The 17,344-nt window shown below is 35.8% G+C and overlaps 1 protein-coding gene across 5 annotated transcripts in view; it reads right to left on the bottom strand.

Moving 5' to 3' along the window:
- The window catches only part of LOC145688253 (uncharacterized), a 140,690-nt gene that overhangs the window by 31,105 nt on the left and 92,241 nt on the right, over positions 1 to 17,344 (bottom strand). For all 5 annotated transcript variants that reach the window (XM_081762208.1, XM_081762212.1, XM_081762213.1 and 2 more), the window contains 2 exons: positions 8,659 to 8,717; positions 5,944 to 6,017 (listed from right to left, as the gene is read on the bottom strand). In XM_081762208.1, the coding sequence (XP_081618334.1) occupies positions 5,944 to 6,017; positions 8,659 to 8,717 (133 nt within the window). The remainder of the gene's footprint in view (positions 1 to 5,943; positions 6,018 to 8,658; positions 8,718 to 17,344) is intronic.

The raw sequence follows: 17,344 nt of genomic DNA, 5'->3' as shown, positions 1-17,344 counted from the left end.
GATTCAAAATGGCGGATTTGAACATGGCCGCCATCAAGGCAACTCTTAACATAGACCTAATATTTATCCACCTGCTTTTTATTTAATTATTATCATTAAAACAAAATTTACAAGGTGGGGTAAAGAACTAATACATATGCTGCAACAATATTTAATTTCCCTGTAACTTTTTACCAATTGCGCGTAAATCAAAATTAGCGTCACCACTGTTCTTCTGATTAAATTTGAGTCTTAAATCATGTATCACATGACCCTATTCCTATTTTAAAAACTTAACCTTAATTCAAAATGGCGGATTTCAAGATGGCCGCCGTCAGATATACCCTTACTATATGACTTCCCCCTAGTCCTAATATGTACCCATATATTTGTTATTTATCTTTTGTCGTTACAAGAGGTCTTACAGAGCTTTTACCTCCAACTGTATGAAGACTATTCTGTACTTCCATGTGATGTTCTGGTAGCTGTATCTCCTAAACCCCTGGAGCTTCGCACCTAAAACTTCACTGAAATACTAATCACATTTAGTACTACTTTTTCATGTGTGTCTCAGTCAGCAACTCGATTCACCCAAACGTAAGGTTTACTTGTCAGTAAGCTAACGGTATTTTTAAGTCATATTAATTACGCAGTTTGTATTTAGATTTATTTTGATAACTGTTTGTGTATATACACACAGGGTGTTTCAAAACAACATCGACAACACTTGGAAGGTGATTCCTGACACAAAGGTAAGACAGTATATAAATCAACCCGAATGTAGAAATGTTTCCTTTCGGCGCTATAAACAGCCGAAAATTTGTCGGGAAAAAAAAAATGCAAAAACAGCCGCAACTCGAGAACAAAATGTCGGATTAAAGTCGGGTAAAAGCAAATCTTCATTACTTTTAGTCGTAGATACCATTAATGCACAATCGAATATGGTACAGGGTCGGCGCAAGGGTGATCCCCAAACGCGAGAAGAATTTCTAAAGAATTTTATCAATAATCCAGTACAGTCCAATAAACAACAATTTAGTACAATATTTTAACGGGCAAAAATCACAATATATCGTTCAAATTAGAAGAGCACTTAAAATTATGAAAGAAGGACAAGTACACGTTTTATTGATATACTTTGTCTCAGTATGGAATAAACTCTCGAAGCAAGAATTATTCCTCCGATGGACAAATCCTTTGAATGTATAACTCATTAATTACAAAAAATATTGAAATATGCATGTAGTATCGGAGTCGGCAGATTTTGTAAGTAATTATTAAGAATATCCCGGACTTTATGAACAATTAGCTACTTTATTTTTTCTCTCCTCATATGCTTAAAAAGCTGTAGGATCTATACTTGGTGTGTTTACATTCCTGTAATTGCACTATTGAATTTCCTACTACATGACATTTTCAAGTTGTCTATTACGAATGTTGTTACCTGACTGTCTTTTCCCTCTTATTCTTCAAGTTGTTCTAGTTGGAGTTTCATAGCTGCTTTTTCTTTGCAATGTTCCCCTTTTTATAGTCTAATACGTTTGCGATGCCCTGAATTATATAAAAGAATCAGTAATAACACTAGAGGAAGGGGGGAGCAGGAGTGCAAGCGCCCATTCTCGATGACAACACTTGCTCCCAAACATGTTGTATTGTAATGTAGGCCAAGTAATATGAAAATGATACCCCCAAATATATCTCCTTTCCTCTTTCCCCCTCAAAAAATCAAGGCTATCATCATCACTGTTAAGAATCGTTCAACGGATTCCTGTATCAATTTCTTCCAAATTTAAAATAATTTTCACTGAATGTTTTACAAGTTAAGAAATAGTTATGGCGATCCAATAAAACAAGTCTACACAACTCAGTTCACTATGGCTGATAACGTAAGTCTTGTAGAATTGATATTAGAAAACCTGTTAAATACCGTATCTCGTAATGAGAAATACTAGAAAAAGAAGGTAACCCAGCAAATATACTCACGTATTAATGTCTAGACCTTATCAGATATGAAGTGAAGTTACATGTACTATTTCTTGGTGCAGTTCCTCTGGCACTACATCATATTCTTTCCACCTGGGTATGAACTTCATTACTTCGGTATTGTAAAATTATATTTCCCCATTCCTCCATTTAGAAACGGTCTGAATCCCTTAGTTATCCACGATACGACTAATAATGCTTAAGACTCATAAATCGAATCTGCTTGATGTCTTTATACGCTATTCGTGCAATTTTCTTACAATTAAAGAACAGAAGTTCTCAGCCTACTGAACTTTACAAATCCATTTTTGCTAGCTCCATACGCCCCTTTTTCCTTACAAATAATAACAACAATAACAAAATGTATTACAAACCACCTTAATCTCGAACAACTAATAGTGTTTGTGATCCCTGGAGAGACGCGGGCCGTCAGTTGAAAATAAGTGACCTACAAAAACAAACTTACCGTTCCCGGAGGAAGAAAGCTTTACGAATTCCACATTTTGAGCGTCAGTACTTTTTGCACATTGGTTTACCACTCAGTATTTATTCGACCAATACATCTAACGGAATCATAATACGCTCTTTCCAAAGTAGGAGCACGGTAGTTCAGTAAGAGTGGTCTCTTCTGGTGCGGCCCAGTTAATGAAAGTTTTTAGTGGACATCACCCTGACCAAGAGTTTTCTCACAGGGTTTTCCCATTTTCTTCTACACTCTCATTCCATGAAGTTTTTGCAATAATTACCTTTCATTTATCATTCGTCCTTATTAGGCTGAAAGACATAATCTTGAAACGTTAAAGACTTCCTTTCATATCAGTAATTCCTCCGATAATTTATTCTATCCCGAGGCATAGAAGATCAATCACACATGAGTACCTCCTCTTCTTTCGAATTCTAACAGCATTCTTCTTACTTGAAATACGTACTATGATTTTTGTTCGTTGAAATATTGTATTTGGTTGTTGTATATTTTCCTCATTCAACTTTTGATAAAATACGTTAGGAATTCTTCAGTTTCATTGGGAGCCATCCTTGCGTCGCCCTGGCAGCACATTCAATTGTGAATTACTGGAACCTACGACTAAAAATAATGAACATACTCAACTTCGATGAAAGATGTCATTTTGCGACACACGTTCGGGTGTTCGTAGCGCCGAAATGAAGCATTTCTACCCTCAAGTTGGTTTATACTTTTTGTCTTATGGTGTCAAGAATCATTTCCCAAACGTTGTTGTTGTTGTGAAAGCACACTGTATATAGGTGGAATCCTTATTAGTATTTATTTCTTCAAAATATACAGTTCTGACATAGTTAAAGTGTTCGCGTGGTATTTGTTGTAGGAACTGAATTTTAGGACACCGCAGCTGAAGGCTGATCCTACGTCAAAAACTAGTGTCTTCTATCACGTATTTCCACACATTCATTTCATATTCATCACATATACCTCAGGATATGTATTATTATTTTAAATCGTACCAAGCTCGTATAGTTCAAATGACTCAGATAACACTAAGCAATGCCTATTATTCAGTGTATAAAAACCTATACACATAATTATTTCAATCCCGCTCAGTAACGATATACTGTTTCTATTTTCTTTCTTGTATACCATGTAGCTCCTTTACTTCAACTAATCAAGACCCGCCTTTTGAAAACTTAAAACTAAATCCAAAGATAATGAATTCTCACATACATGCACACCCACCTATTCACATTATTTATACACGCACGTTGTCACGGAACCGATTCTCAGTGAAAGCACTTGCTTCGATACAAATGGGAGTAACGATTCGGATTCCACCTTAAACAACAGTAAAGTCCGTCTGATATAGTCTTAGTGCAAAAAAGACGTTGAACTTAAAATCAATCACATCCCTACTTTTCAATTATTTCATTGCTATGGTAACGAAACCAAATTAAAAACTGGTTTATTATTATTAAAATTTTAAATGACTGTATGGATGATGATCCATGACGTGCTATCCGAAGAACATTTTTTATATAACCTATAAAAAGATCCTTTACTAATAGAAGTATCCAATAATAATAATAAAAAAAAAAAAAACCTCTCATTTATTAATTATTGAAGTCCGTGGATTTCAGGTTATAAAATTACATTGTAAAGTGAATCAGTAGTAAATACTGTGCATTCTATTTTGCCTGTAGCTTTCAACTGAATAAGCTGATTCCAGTAGTTTCCTTCAATTGAAAGGAGGAATGGTTTTTGCTAGCTAACTCATTAAAATTTGTCTTCACCCCTCTTCCCAAAAAACAGCAATATTCTGTATTTGAACATGATTGGACAAATGGTTGTAACTAATAAATTTCTATTCGCTGTACTTTTGTAATTGAGTGTCTGAACAATATAAATTATTTGCTTTGATGTGATGTTACTAATATGCCTATTTCACACGGTTGCTGAACACGTTGCGGAACAGCTTTAAAGTGTTTTGTTCATTTCTACAAGTAACTATGTTGAATACCGGATGATGCCAAGAAACTATTCAGGTTTACTGGTGTCACAAATATTTTGTAATGCCTCCATTTCGATTACAGTACCTTTCAGTGTGTGAATTAAATTTCACTGTGGTTTCACAAACTGTGGGTTCACATCTCATATGGTATCAGTGCAGATAAGGAACGCTATTTCACTGTCATCGAATTGAGTTAATTTTTTCATATTGGCTGAGAAATGTATTTAGTATTAGATCGTTGCATCAGTAACCCGGTCTGCTCTTGACTTCTCTAAAACTTTTCGATACTGATGTCATTTACAAAATACACTTCTACTGTACCGACCTTCCAGATATACAATACTTATAGGTATCTTGAACACAAAGCACATCTAGCATATGGCCTTTTCCTTGGCTGTATTAATACATCGTACATGACTTTGTAATTATTACTGCATGTCGGTGGTTTGAAGAAACACATTTCTACTAGCACCTATTACATAAACTTTTGTGTAAATATCTTAACTTTTTATCAAAGGACCAAAACTTTACAGCGTTTGTAAACCTTACGTTAGATTGCAGTTTGATGTCCGCATTCAGCACGGAGGCTACATGTAAGATTTGTACCTACAGTTTATATGAGATGCAAATCACTTGCATTTAGGCCAGGAATAGAACTCGAGTATCTAACACACAACTGGGAAAGGTAGTATTTTGCTACTACGGAGTTCTGTAGAATAATGGATTTTTACGTGAGGTGAATCCAGGACCTTCAACCACATGTACTCGTAAAAAGTGAGTAGGTCCCCCACACTGATACTCAGCAGCATTACATAGTACGGGTTTTATGCAATTTGCACACATAATTTTCTTATCATCTTAACCACAAGAGCTTCATAAGTCATCAACTTAATCACATTAGATAATGATAGTAACTTATTATTCTCATTTAAACGAATTGTCTTTAAAAGCTTCAGTGTCTTCCGAACGGAAAAGATTTTGCAAACGTATTTAATAAAAATATACCATTTTCCAAAACTAAAGGTAATTTCAACACAAATAGATCTGAAAAGATAAAGTTCAATTTAGTTGAACTTTTACCACAATAGAAATTAGACTAACAAGGTTAGGCAATCAATCATGACAATTCAGAAAATTAAATTTTATATTCCCACTCCCCTTCGACACTAAGTCTAAAATGACAATATTATGCGCTTTATTTTGTAGCACACATGGTTTTTCTATGAATGTTGAAAACTACTCCGTAATTATTCTGGAATAAATGTGGAATGTTATACTCCATTGCGTTTTTTTATTATTTAAAATTTTACTGCACCTCAGAAGAAGTACCTCATCATCAATGAAAAGACCACAATAGAAGTTACAAATTCAGTCTATTTCATGGATTTCTCGAATTTTTTGCTCCAACTATTTTCAGAGATTTGGAAAATGTTTCAAAACTACATAACAATTCTATAGTGTATGACACTTAATTTTACATTTAGATAAGAGAAAGGGAACTTACTCCGTTAAATGATCTGTCTCGGGGACCTCCAAAACGCCCTGGTGAACGTTCTCGTCGTCCCTCTTTGAAGAAACCTGTGTGAAAAATATAGTAAATATTGTGCATATGTATTTCTAAATTAAGTACATCATTAAAACTAAAATAATACATTACAACAGTTCGTTATGTGTGGGCTTGAAGTGATATAACGGTTCATTCCATGTAATATTCTGATGACTATACGATTATATATCAAATTGTTTTGTTTTTGCTGTTACTAAATTGTATTTGGTTCAAAAATAGTTTCGTTCTGAAAGGTTTTTCACTCATACCATTTGTTCCTATACGCTTTTCATTGCCAATCTGCGTGGTTTGAATTACTCTATACCAAGTTCCAAATATCAAAAAATACTTATATCTTTTCAACAAAAAACATAATTACAACAAAGAAACTCCGCAGCAACCATACAAAACTCATCACTAACCAGATCATAGTGAAAACGTATCAACAAAGTACATTATAAGCCTCTTCGATAAATACTTAATCAAATAGGGACGGGAAGAAGTAGAATAAGAAAAACAACAGAAAAGTAGCTGTGAAGCTCCAAGTAGACACAATATTAAAATGCAGTCACATAATTGTAGTGTTGCAAGGATAAACCCAGAGAGATTTAGCTGGACAAAGATGAAACTAATAGAGCAATTTAGTCAGTAATAATACTGGAGAAAAAGGCAAATAATATATTGCATATCTTAAAAAGGTTAACATTTTTTCTTTAAAAAACCTAAAGAACTGCCAGGATACACCCAACACCAGCACAGGACAACTACCATTTTTAACGGTAGATAGGCCAAAGCATGTGTCTGTTTGGGTGGACTCATCGGACACTATTACTTTTCTTCCAATTTAGAGCGATCAGAGGTTTTGAAATCCAAACCCGACAGCAGATGCGGAAGTTATGGACAGTTCCTCTGACTATCACTGTAAAGAAAGGTTGTTACAGATACTGACTGAGTTCTGCAGTGTACCCGTCCACTATTCCTCTTCTCTTACTATGTATTGCCTCGAATTCTGTATATTATCATCACTTTGGATGCACCTGCTCAAACAATTTGCTCTCTGAAAGTCAGTGAGGTCTCATCAACATCATTTTGTAACATCAACGTCTGGTCCACTCCACACACGATTCAGAACTTTATCCTTCGATCCCGGCAGAGCTATAATGTCTCGGTGAAAAACCTAAATAGTGGTTCGGATCGCACTAATCTAAGCAGAATATCCCGTCTCATAGTCTGTGATGAAAACGGACGTTAAGTTTCAGCTAATCAATCGAGAGGGAACGTGGACTAGTACTTTTAAAAATAATGTTTATAATAGACGGTCTTAACTAGTAAGGTCATTTATACTTATTTAATCATATTATTTTGATGATTTTGTAACTTAAACATTCTCTACCAAACAATACGGAAAACACGAATTCTTAACACAGTAACATATCTGAGATTTATAATGCCATGCAACATAATCCTTGTGCGAACATTTTCTCAATTATTCAGCTGCATGGAACAGTATATGAATAAAGTACACGGTGGAAAATGAAAAAATAACCACAATGAATGAAATAACGAGAGTTACTGGTAAAGGGATGATCAATAGCGTAGTGCTGTGGACGTTCAATGTGAGTACTGATCGTGGAAGCTCAGGACTGGTATTGATAGCTGGTGTCTGTCAAAAAAGTGGTCGACTATTTCTATCACGTACTATTGTTTGGGAGTAATGTTGGAGACATATCACAAATGTGTAGGCGACTTCATTTGTGCATTTAACGGTGTTTGAGTGAGGTCGTTTCATGAGCCTTCTGGAGGCTGGGCACAATCACGCAACGTGTTATATACCCGTATCAGCCCGGTTCCGGACTGCAGCAGAGTACGGATGCTCTCCTGGAATCAATGTCGTACCGGGCTGTCAGCTAGGATTACGACCATTTGAACAAAAAACAATGATTGCTTCGGTGTTGGTAATGGTTGTTTGCGGATGTAGTGTCGACCGGCTAAGTGAAAACTTTCAAAGTGAGTACGACAACGACATACGGAACGAATGGCAGGTACTTTGTAGAGAGTCATAGTTTATAATGACTCCAGTGTCCGTACGAAGAACCACGACCAGTGCAGCGTATATTTACATTATCCAACCTGCTTTGTTGCCGGTCCTGCACCATCAGAGGGAGGTGCTCTTCCAATACATACATACGTATCCACATACCACACGTGTTACTTAACGCGCTCTCCAAGTAGTGCATCAAAACCTCTGGCTGCATAATCACCAGATATTTTCTCTATTGAGAATATGTGCGTCTCCAACCACAGCAAACTGAGGCTCCAGCCGAAGGAAAGGTTCCTCAAGGCGACACCCAATACGTCTACATGCTACGGTGCAGGCTTGCACTGTGGTTAGCGGAAAATACACAACGCACCGACTTTTTCTTTCTTTCTTTTTTTTGTGACATGCCCTGTAAATTTTGTCCATAAGTGTAGAGCCCAAGCGCATGCGTATGTATAGTGCATAACCTAGACAGCGCGTGTATATTTCATTCGTGCGAAACTATGGTTTCTGGATATTCATTTTCCACCAGTGTATAAGCTTAAGATGCCTAAGTTTAAAAAACAAGTCAATTTATATTTCACTGCTTTGTCAATCTCTGATTACTTTAAATAATAGAGAAACAATTAATTTACCTCTGCTTCTTTTTGCTCGTGGTCCATAATCATCTTCCATATACCTTCTTCTTCTACCCCTGATTGAACATGCAAAGAAAGGGTCAATGAAAACAAATGTAATATTAAAGTAGCTCAATGTAGCAACATCTACGTTCAACAAAACACCAGGTACAGATATTATTCACTCAATTCTCGGCTCCTTAGGCAAAAGACAACTTGCAAGTATTTAGCAAATGCAACTTCTAAAGACTATTATTTTATATAGCCAGGTGAATCCACTTATCTATTATCAGATATATTCATATGACACAAAAAAACTATTACTGAAAAATAGCAAATGAATTATAGTTTGCTATATCCTAAACATATTTGTTACACGCTCTATGCATTTTCTGTTACGATTTGAACTGTAAGTTTATCAATTTGCGCACAAGGAAAACTTATTTCCACAATACAAAGCAACTTAGTCCTCATAATGACGCAAGTTAGAACACATTTCGTAAATAGTACGTTTATTCATTGTATGCAAATTCAACGTGTTATATGCAAACTAACTTCCCATGCCATTTTCTTTCAAATTATTTCAAGATAAGATATAACTAAACAACAAACTAGCATAAATGAGGATTACCAGCTTCTGAGGAATCTTTTGAAACGAACCATATTTGATATGCCACCAATGGAATCCCGATGCGGGAATGGAAAGTGAGTTACTTACTAGACAAGTGAAATACCCATTGTCGTAAATAATCGTTCTTCGATTTTTCTTTTTACTGCTCAACATTAATCCTTCTTTAATTACTATTTAAACGGTATTTACTGTATTATGTCCATTGAAGTGATTTAGAAATTCGATTGTGTGTAACTCGGGAACCAAAATCCGAATACTGTATTTCTCAAGCTAATAAAACAGATCAAATTGTAACATCATGCCTAATTTGATCTCAATTAAAAGAGTTTCATATACATACATAAGGGAGTTTGCTTTCAAAAATATGACGCAAAATTTGGCCGCAAATAATTTGGGAACAAAATGCCTTCGCGAAATAATATTTCAAACGGTTATATAGTAGGTCAAGTTCTACCACCATGTCAAGTTTGATCACGATCACATGCATTTCGTGTGATTTTGCTTTCGAAACTATGACGCAAAAGTTGACCCCCTGTTACTTGGGAACCGTAAGCATCCACAACATAATATTTGTATCGATGAGATGAATTCGGCTGAATTGACTTTTCAGGGAAAATCGAATGAAGACCGAAACAGCGAAAACAATCACACACACTAAAGAAAGATACACAATATAAGTACTTTCGCAAAACTCTTTATCAGACATTGAGAAGTAGAAAAAAAGGAAGGAAAAAATAAATAAAGAGCAGACAAGCAGCTACAAGGAGTCGAAGTGGGTGGTACCATCTTGGAATATAGGATCACGTGACGGTGTAGCCAGGCTGAAGATAGAGTTTAGTGATAGAACATAGAAGTATTATTAGAACAAGTTGGTTCGTAAGAATGAAGTAGAAGAAATTAATGAAGTTACGAAAGAAAGAAAAAGACTGATAAATATAGATGTATGGGAAACTGACCGAGTACAGCAGTTATGTAGCACATTATAGATAAGACCAGGATGGTGATTCGCAGATCCAATGTAAATTAGGGGTAGGATTTTTAGAATACACGAATAGTGTGGTCAAATGTAATTCTGTAAACGGCTATGTATTCTAGAACAGGTAGATAGGCAATTTTAGTGATTCACGACTATCGTTGATTATTGCTGGGGTTCGAAAGAGTTTCTTCAATGTAGAAGGGTGGACAGTAGGGGGATTTTAAGGGTATAAGTGAGGTTGAAAGAATCGCCACTACTGTAATGGTGGTAAAAAATCTTTTACGACCCACGATTATACCGGCTAGGCTAAAGGAGACGATGATGATGAGAAATGAAGGAAAGTGGGAGGAAACCCACGCATACGGTGTTTGTCCACCACGAAGTTCACTTGGTGCGAGTAATGGTGGAAAACATGTGTTATCTTCATGACAGGGTCTTAAGGTCAAACTAGTACTGAATATGATAAGTTTAACATCTAGGCTGGTCTCGTAATGGAGTTGGTGGCCTTCGATAACGATTTTAAAATGAACGGGAAAAGTTTTTCGGTTTCAGGTGAGGTGGTGGGTATGGGACAAAGAAATTTCATTAGTTTCTCTGGGGAATTGAGGCTGAAATGCTATTGAGTAAGAAAGCTGGGAGCAAAGGACTTTACAGTTGCGATTTTTTTTCTTTCTTTCTTGTTTTTCGTTCTACAACTAAATTGTTTGCTCATACGGTTGAAGGTGTATCCTTGGTCAAGAGATGATCCTGAAGGAGTTGCTGAAGAACGATGTAATGAAACAGGTACAGATTCTCCGAATTAGAAAAAGTATGGGGTAAAGAACGTCTGAAGTGGTGAGGGTGGGAGCTGCTGGAAGTGGAGGTATTCCATACTTTTGTTAAGATGACATTTACGTCGGTCTAACGGCGTCCATTCTCGAATACGTTCCAGTTATAATTTTCAACTTCTTTAGTTTTAGATTTAAATTTATATTTTTCTCTTTATTTGTTATGCCTTTGTTCTCCTGGACTCCTACTGATCCACTTGTCGCGTTGTTTCATCTTCCGCCACTAAGCTCTCCCGACGCACAGAACACCACCACTATCAGTGGCCTACATTTCAAGATGGCTCTGTCTACCTGAAGGCTTCACAGCCGTTTTTCTGCTATTTAATTTTTATTTTCTTCCTAATTCTACCCTTCCTTATTTCATGAGTAGCGAACGCGCTTGTAGCCTATCTTGCTTTTTAGTGCATGTGATCATGTTTTCTCTATTTTCAGCAAGGTAATGTATGTAAAATGTATGTATTTCAGGGGCCCTTTAGACGGAACAATAGTCTATATATATACATTATTGTATTCAGACTATTTTCTTTTATGTTTATATATCAAACCACTAAACTAGAAGTGGGGGTGGACATAAAGGTTTAAGAAGAAAGAGGTTCAGTTTTGTTTGAAAACTACTGCACAATATAAAGTAATAGGTGCTTTTTTTTTTTTTTTTTTAACATATATGTATTAGATTCACTGTTACTGTATCGCATGAAATAATAATACACAAGACTGCACTAACATGTTAAAATTATCACCTGACCATACAGAAAATTGACTGAAGGCACTCAGCACACTGAAATCAACATAGCCTCGTTCACAAGTTTTCCTTTGCCCAATCAGATTCATGTATGCCTTACCATATATTTTAATCTAATACATTTGTGTAGCTTACTTTAGCCTTATTCCAACTGTCTTAGTGTTAACAGAATGCAGAGGAAGTGAATTTGAAGTTATTTTGCATAAAAGTTGAGCGAATAGAATATTTGTAAGGTTTATTTGTAATTGGTACTTTGCAAATAAGCTGCTTTTATCCCTGAGAATAGAAAACGATATTAACAGTTATTTTAATTCGGTTTTGCTCTAACTTTTTAATGTAGTAGTTGCTCAACAATAAACGATTTCATCGATCTGTTTAAAAAAAAAAAAAAAAAAAAAAATGAGTTTTATGAGAAGCAGACACACATGAGTAAGTACTAAATTTACAGCAGTAGCGATTCTCTTATTGTATACTAAAACTTGCCTTTAGAAATTGTTAATCCTACAGGATGTCTTGAGCACACACAATGCGTCCATTTAGCTCTATCAACCATATCTTCTTACGCGTTAATTAAAGAGTATAAAACAAAACTAAAATGTTGCCACACCAACACACTACATTTTACATACTACACAACATATATATATAATCCAGATACAAGGGAAATCCAAGTTTTGTACAACAAACTTGATAAAAGACTTTTTGCATGCATACTTGCTATAATAACTTTATAATTACGTTTGGCTCGGCGATATAACCAATGGTGGTTTTCTGCACTTAACGAATCTATCCCGACATTGCCAATTAGCATGGTCATTCGCTTTTCAGGGCCAATTATCCGTCTTACTTAGACAACGAAAAAGTCACCCAAAAGTAAAGGACCGAACAATTCCATCGTGCACAGTTCTCAACTGGAATTTTTAAACTCTGTAGAACCTTGTTCGACTTGCTAGTTTTCTCACCGCCTTAATTACGGCAATATAAGAAATATGAATATTTTTTTTTTTTTTAATTCATTTCTTTATTTTTGATTCTAAACTTAATATTTCTGTTGTATCATAATTAATTTAGCCAATGAGCTTCAATAATTCACTTAGATATCTACTTTGATATTTTACAAAAACTCTTCTAAAATTAGCAAGGAATTTCAATTTCACAAATACAGAAATGATTTTTTTTTTTTTTTTTTTAATGAAAGAACGCTTACATTATTTTTGAGGATGAGAGAGTAATGTAACAATGGCTGCTTTTTCTTTTCCTTAATTCTAAAAGTGTAACGTAAGAAGATACTGCTGATGTATTTCTTTTAACCAAAACACCAATCGAAGAGCAATATATTACTAAAATTTCCAATAAATATACTAAAATATTAAAATGGAACTCACCATTATGTTCTATCTAGCTACTTACCACTACCAACCAACATATCCGTCATGGAACAATCATCTTTTAAAAATATAGTAAAATTTGACTGCCAACACAAATATTAGGCTTTAATAATAATAATGTCTTAAACAGTTACCAGAATGCAATATTTTCCTTGTCACTTATATAGACTTTTTAAGTACTCTTCAGTATAAAATTACTAAAACACACCACTGTGTAAGTATATATTAAATAACTGAGTTTCGTTTCACAATGTGAAACACTACGGTAGACTTCCAAATTATACGAATGCAATACTCAAAGTTGAAGTAGTACACCTGTAACTACTGGTTACAGTAGATTAACAGGATCAAAGGTAGAACCTGTTGCTCTGACGGTTTCCTGATATCGATTAATCATTACTCATTATGCCTTATGGTTTTTGTTCTACGGCGATGAAGGCTGAAACTGGAAAAAGTTAATTTGAACCAATTCTGGGTGAACGGGTGGTTGAGAGAGGAAATAGAATCTACTTTTGGGAAGTTGAATCGGTTACAAAAAACTGCATTTTAATATATCTTACCGTTTCTGATCTACGAAAATCAGTATTGAAACCGGAAGTAGAAGTAGTAGTGAAATTTCAACCACTTCCGATTTTGGTACAGAGTTGCGGGTTTCAATGGTCTTTCGACACCCTAAATTTACTGCAGAAAACAGCTTGTCGCTATCTATTACCATGTTTGTTCTATGGCAATAAATGTTGATTCCGGAAATCGGTAATTTAAACCACTTTCGGTTTGAATACAAAGTTAACAGAGGAAACTAATTTTACTCTTGAGACGCTGAATTAATTTCAAAACACCCCATCTGAATGTGTCTTATCATTTTTGCTCTATGGAAATCAGTATTATACCCAGAAGTAGTAATAAATTTCAACAACTTCCGGTTTTGGAAGTGTTGCAGGTTGTGATGGTATGTTCTCTTGTGATACTGAATTGAATTGATTGAATTGATTTTAGTTTAGCGTCCCGTTCAGCAGCGAGGCTATATGAGACGTGGACCTACTGATTAACGTGGAATCCGAACCACATGAGCTCCCGCCGGGAATCGAACCCGGGTCTCCCACGCCAAAGGCGCGTACGCTAACCGCCTAGCCACGAGGGAGCTCTCTTGCGATACTGAATTAATTGCGGAAAACCACTTGCCACCATCTACTACTATTTTCCTTCAATGACGGTAAGTGTTGAGACCGGAAATGGTTTATTTGATTTAGGATTTAGTTTTCTGAGCTTTCGGTATCTATGGCCATTTATTCTGTCACGTATGAGGGATGACGCTCCTCTCCGAGCACACTATCCGGGCAAAGGAAGGAAGGAAGCGGCCTGTGATCTAAAAGTTAGGTACCACCCTGGCATTTGCCTGGTATGAATGAGCAAAACCCAGGAAAATCTCGTGGCCTGAAAAAGCTTTTTACATGTTTTCGACCGAGTGCCCCCACTGGAAATCGAACCTGCGACCGCTCGAGACTAATCGATTATTTCTCAGCTCAGATTGAACTATACAGTTTTATATCTTCGAAATAAACCGATAACACCTAACTTACAAAACTTGTGCATGACGATATAGTAGCTCCCGGTAATGTATAAAATGTATGTGGAATACAAAACCGCATCCCTTTCATTCGCATCTGAAATCCGATTCACCTTTTTTGACCTCATTATCTAATATGACATATACAAAATATTATACATATAAGCACTATCCTGTAACTGTCATGTTATTCATGTATTAATGAATACACTACGTACATTATAATTTACTATTTACTGATATACGTATCATTATACCAGACTGGATCAACTGTGTATAGTCTTATTCGGTATACCTGTCAACCATGCCTTCTTCAAAAGCTCTGTTCTGTAATCCCTTTAAGTAACATTGTACTTAAACTACTTTGCCACTTAAAAAATAATAGGAAGTATATTATCTCACATTCTTCCAACGCAGAAGGCTTAAAGAAAGGTTACCAGTAAAGTAATTTCTGATATGAAGGCACTATCAGCCATAAAACGTCTTCCTTTTCTGCAAACTTAAGTAACAGTGTCTCGAGTAGTTTAAACTAATCATTTTAAATAATTAATGCCAGCTAACGAAGTACAAATAAAAACTGATCTTTCCAAATATGCACAGCCAGTTTTAAAAACCTAGGTACCAATCTCGTTTGATAAGCCGTAATATCCATAAGGATCTTTTCTTTTTGTCTCTTTATAATTATTTCAGGTCAACAGGGATCAGTATCAGAATATCCTACCTACATCTGAACAAAATAATGCGTGGGAAGCTTAATTTTAACACAACTGTACACAAGCACAGTTAGTATGCAGCACTGTCTTCTTCCACTTGACTTGCCCTTCATTATGTAAAATGGCTGTACTGGCTGAACAATTTAACCCGTATGACATCTGATGTTCTACAAAGAATTAGCTTCGATTTCTATTTTCCCCTATATATATTTATTATAACCTAAACTACGTCTATAAAGAACCGCGAAGTAGACATGGAAAATATACAAGGCTACCATAAACGATTAATTCATTTTGAAAAGGCTGTATTATCAAAAGTATTGCACGTACACACGCGAAATATATGAAAAGTACCACAAACTCACCAAGTTTATGAACCCTCTACAAATGTTCAGTATGTGCCCCTTTGATGACATGACACACGTCCAGATGATACTCGAGCTCATTGCATACATTTTGTAGTGCAGTCCTGTCAATTGTCTGCACTGCAACACTAATACATTTTTTGAGCTCGAATAAGGATTGTCGTAGTGAGGGTACATAAACAAGGTCCTTAAACGTACCCCCACAGGAAGAAGTCGCAGGGAGTAAAATCAGATCTGGGAGGCCGGGTGCTTTTCCCTTTACACAAGCAACTAGTGTCCTTAAATTGCCGACACCACCACAAAATGCTTTGCTTACATGGCGGGTCTTTTCCATACTCTTTTTCTGAAAGCGCGTTGGAAAGCTGTAACAGACGAACATCTGGCATATTCAAGCACACAAAAACTTTTTCTTGCTTTCCCTCCATTTTCGACAGGTACTAACCTCGTACTGCCACACCCGATCGGAAACATAATGGACTCGTGCTGTCACAGGGTACAAACTTGGTGAGTCTCTGGTTCCTACCATGTATATTTCTTCCATGTAATACTTTTGAAAATACAACCTTTTCAAAACGAATGATTTATTTATGCTAATCCTGTATATATATATATATATATATATATATATATATATATGGACAGGTACATAAGAAGTGTAAGTTTTGCAGGAATATCGTTCACTGTTGATGTAAATCCGAAAAGGAGCTAATTTTCGCCAACATAGACTGCACAGAAGAATCCCAATCACAGGAACAGTGGAATGTATTGTCTTTGTGGTGGGATATTGGAAGGTCAGACTGGTACTGACAACTATACATCTGTGTTCGGTAATTCTTCGGCAGTATTCCAATGTGCTTCAAGGAATAACTCTCATAAACAGGTTGTGAAGTGAAAGGGACCTTCCATACACAATTTTGAAGTAGGTCAGGAAAATCTTTCCAGTTTCGATGAAGGTTGGTTTGGTTTTCAGTGATACTTATCTCCACGATATGGTTATTTCTTGCTTCGTTCCATTTATAGGTAATTTTCTAATATAAACTTACGGTCAACCGCTAATGAAACTATTCCTCAAACCCCAAAACATTAACTTACCATCCAAATTCACATATTCTTTCAATATTCATATTATTACCTTCCATATGGCAGTGATTTGAGAACAAATGTATCGAGACTGCGTCAACATTAAACCTCGTAGTAGTATTGCAATACTTTGCGCCTCAAGAGCTACCATTCTCACATTAAATGTTCCTTATGATATGTTCCGCCTTGGCCGTGCGAGTACCCGTACTTATTCCACCCAGTGGCGTATATAAGAGGGGGGTCAAGGTTTTTAAATCTCCCCTTGAGCAAAATATTATACAAAAATAAGCATTTACCATATTAAGATATGCATACAAACACCTGAAACTATGTGAATTTGAGAGCCAGAATTTCCCCCTCATCCACCCTTAATAAATTTCGGGTACGCTATTCGTGCCACTATACCGTTTCTCAA

Source organism: Thermobia domestica, chromosome 6, assembly GCF_964235325.1.
Source record: "Thermobia domestica chromosome 6, izTheDome1.hap1.1, whole genome shotgun sequence".
Classification (NCBI taxonomy): Eukaryota; Metazoa; Arthropoda; class Insecta; order Zygentoma; family Lepismatidae; genus Thermobia; species Thermobia domestica.
Note: the sequence above shows the minus strand (reverse complement) of the source record. Positions and strands in the feature narration are given on the sequence as shown.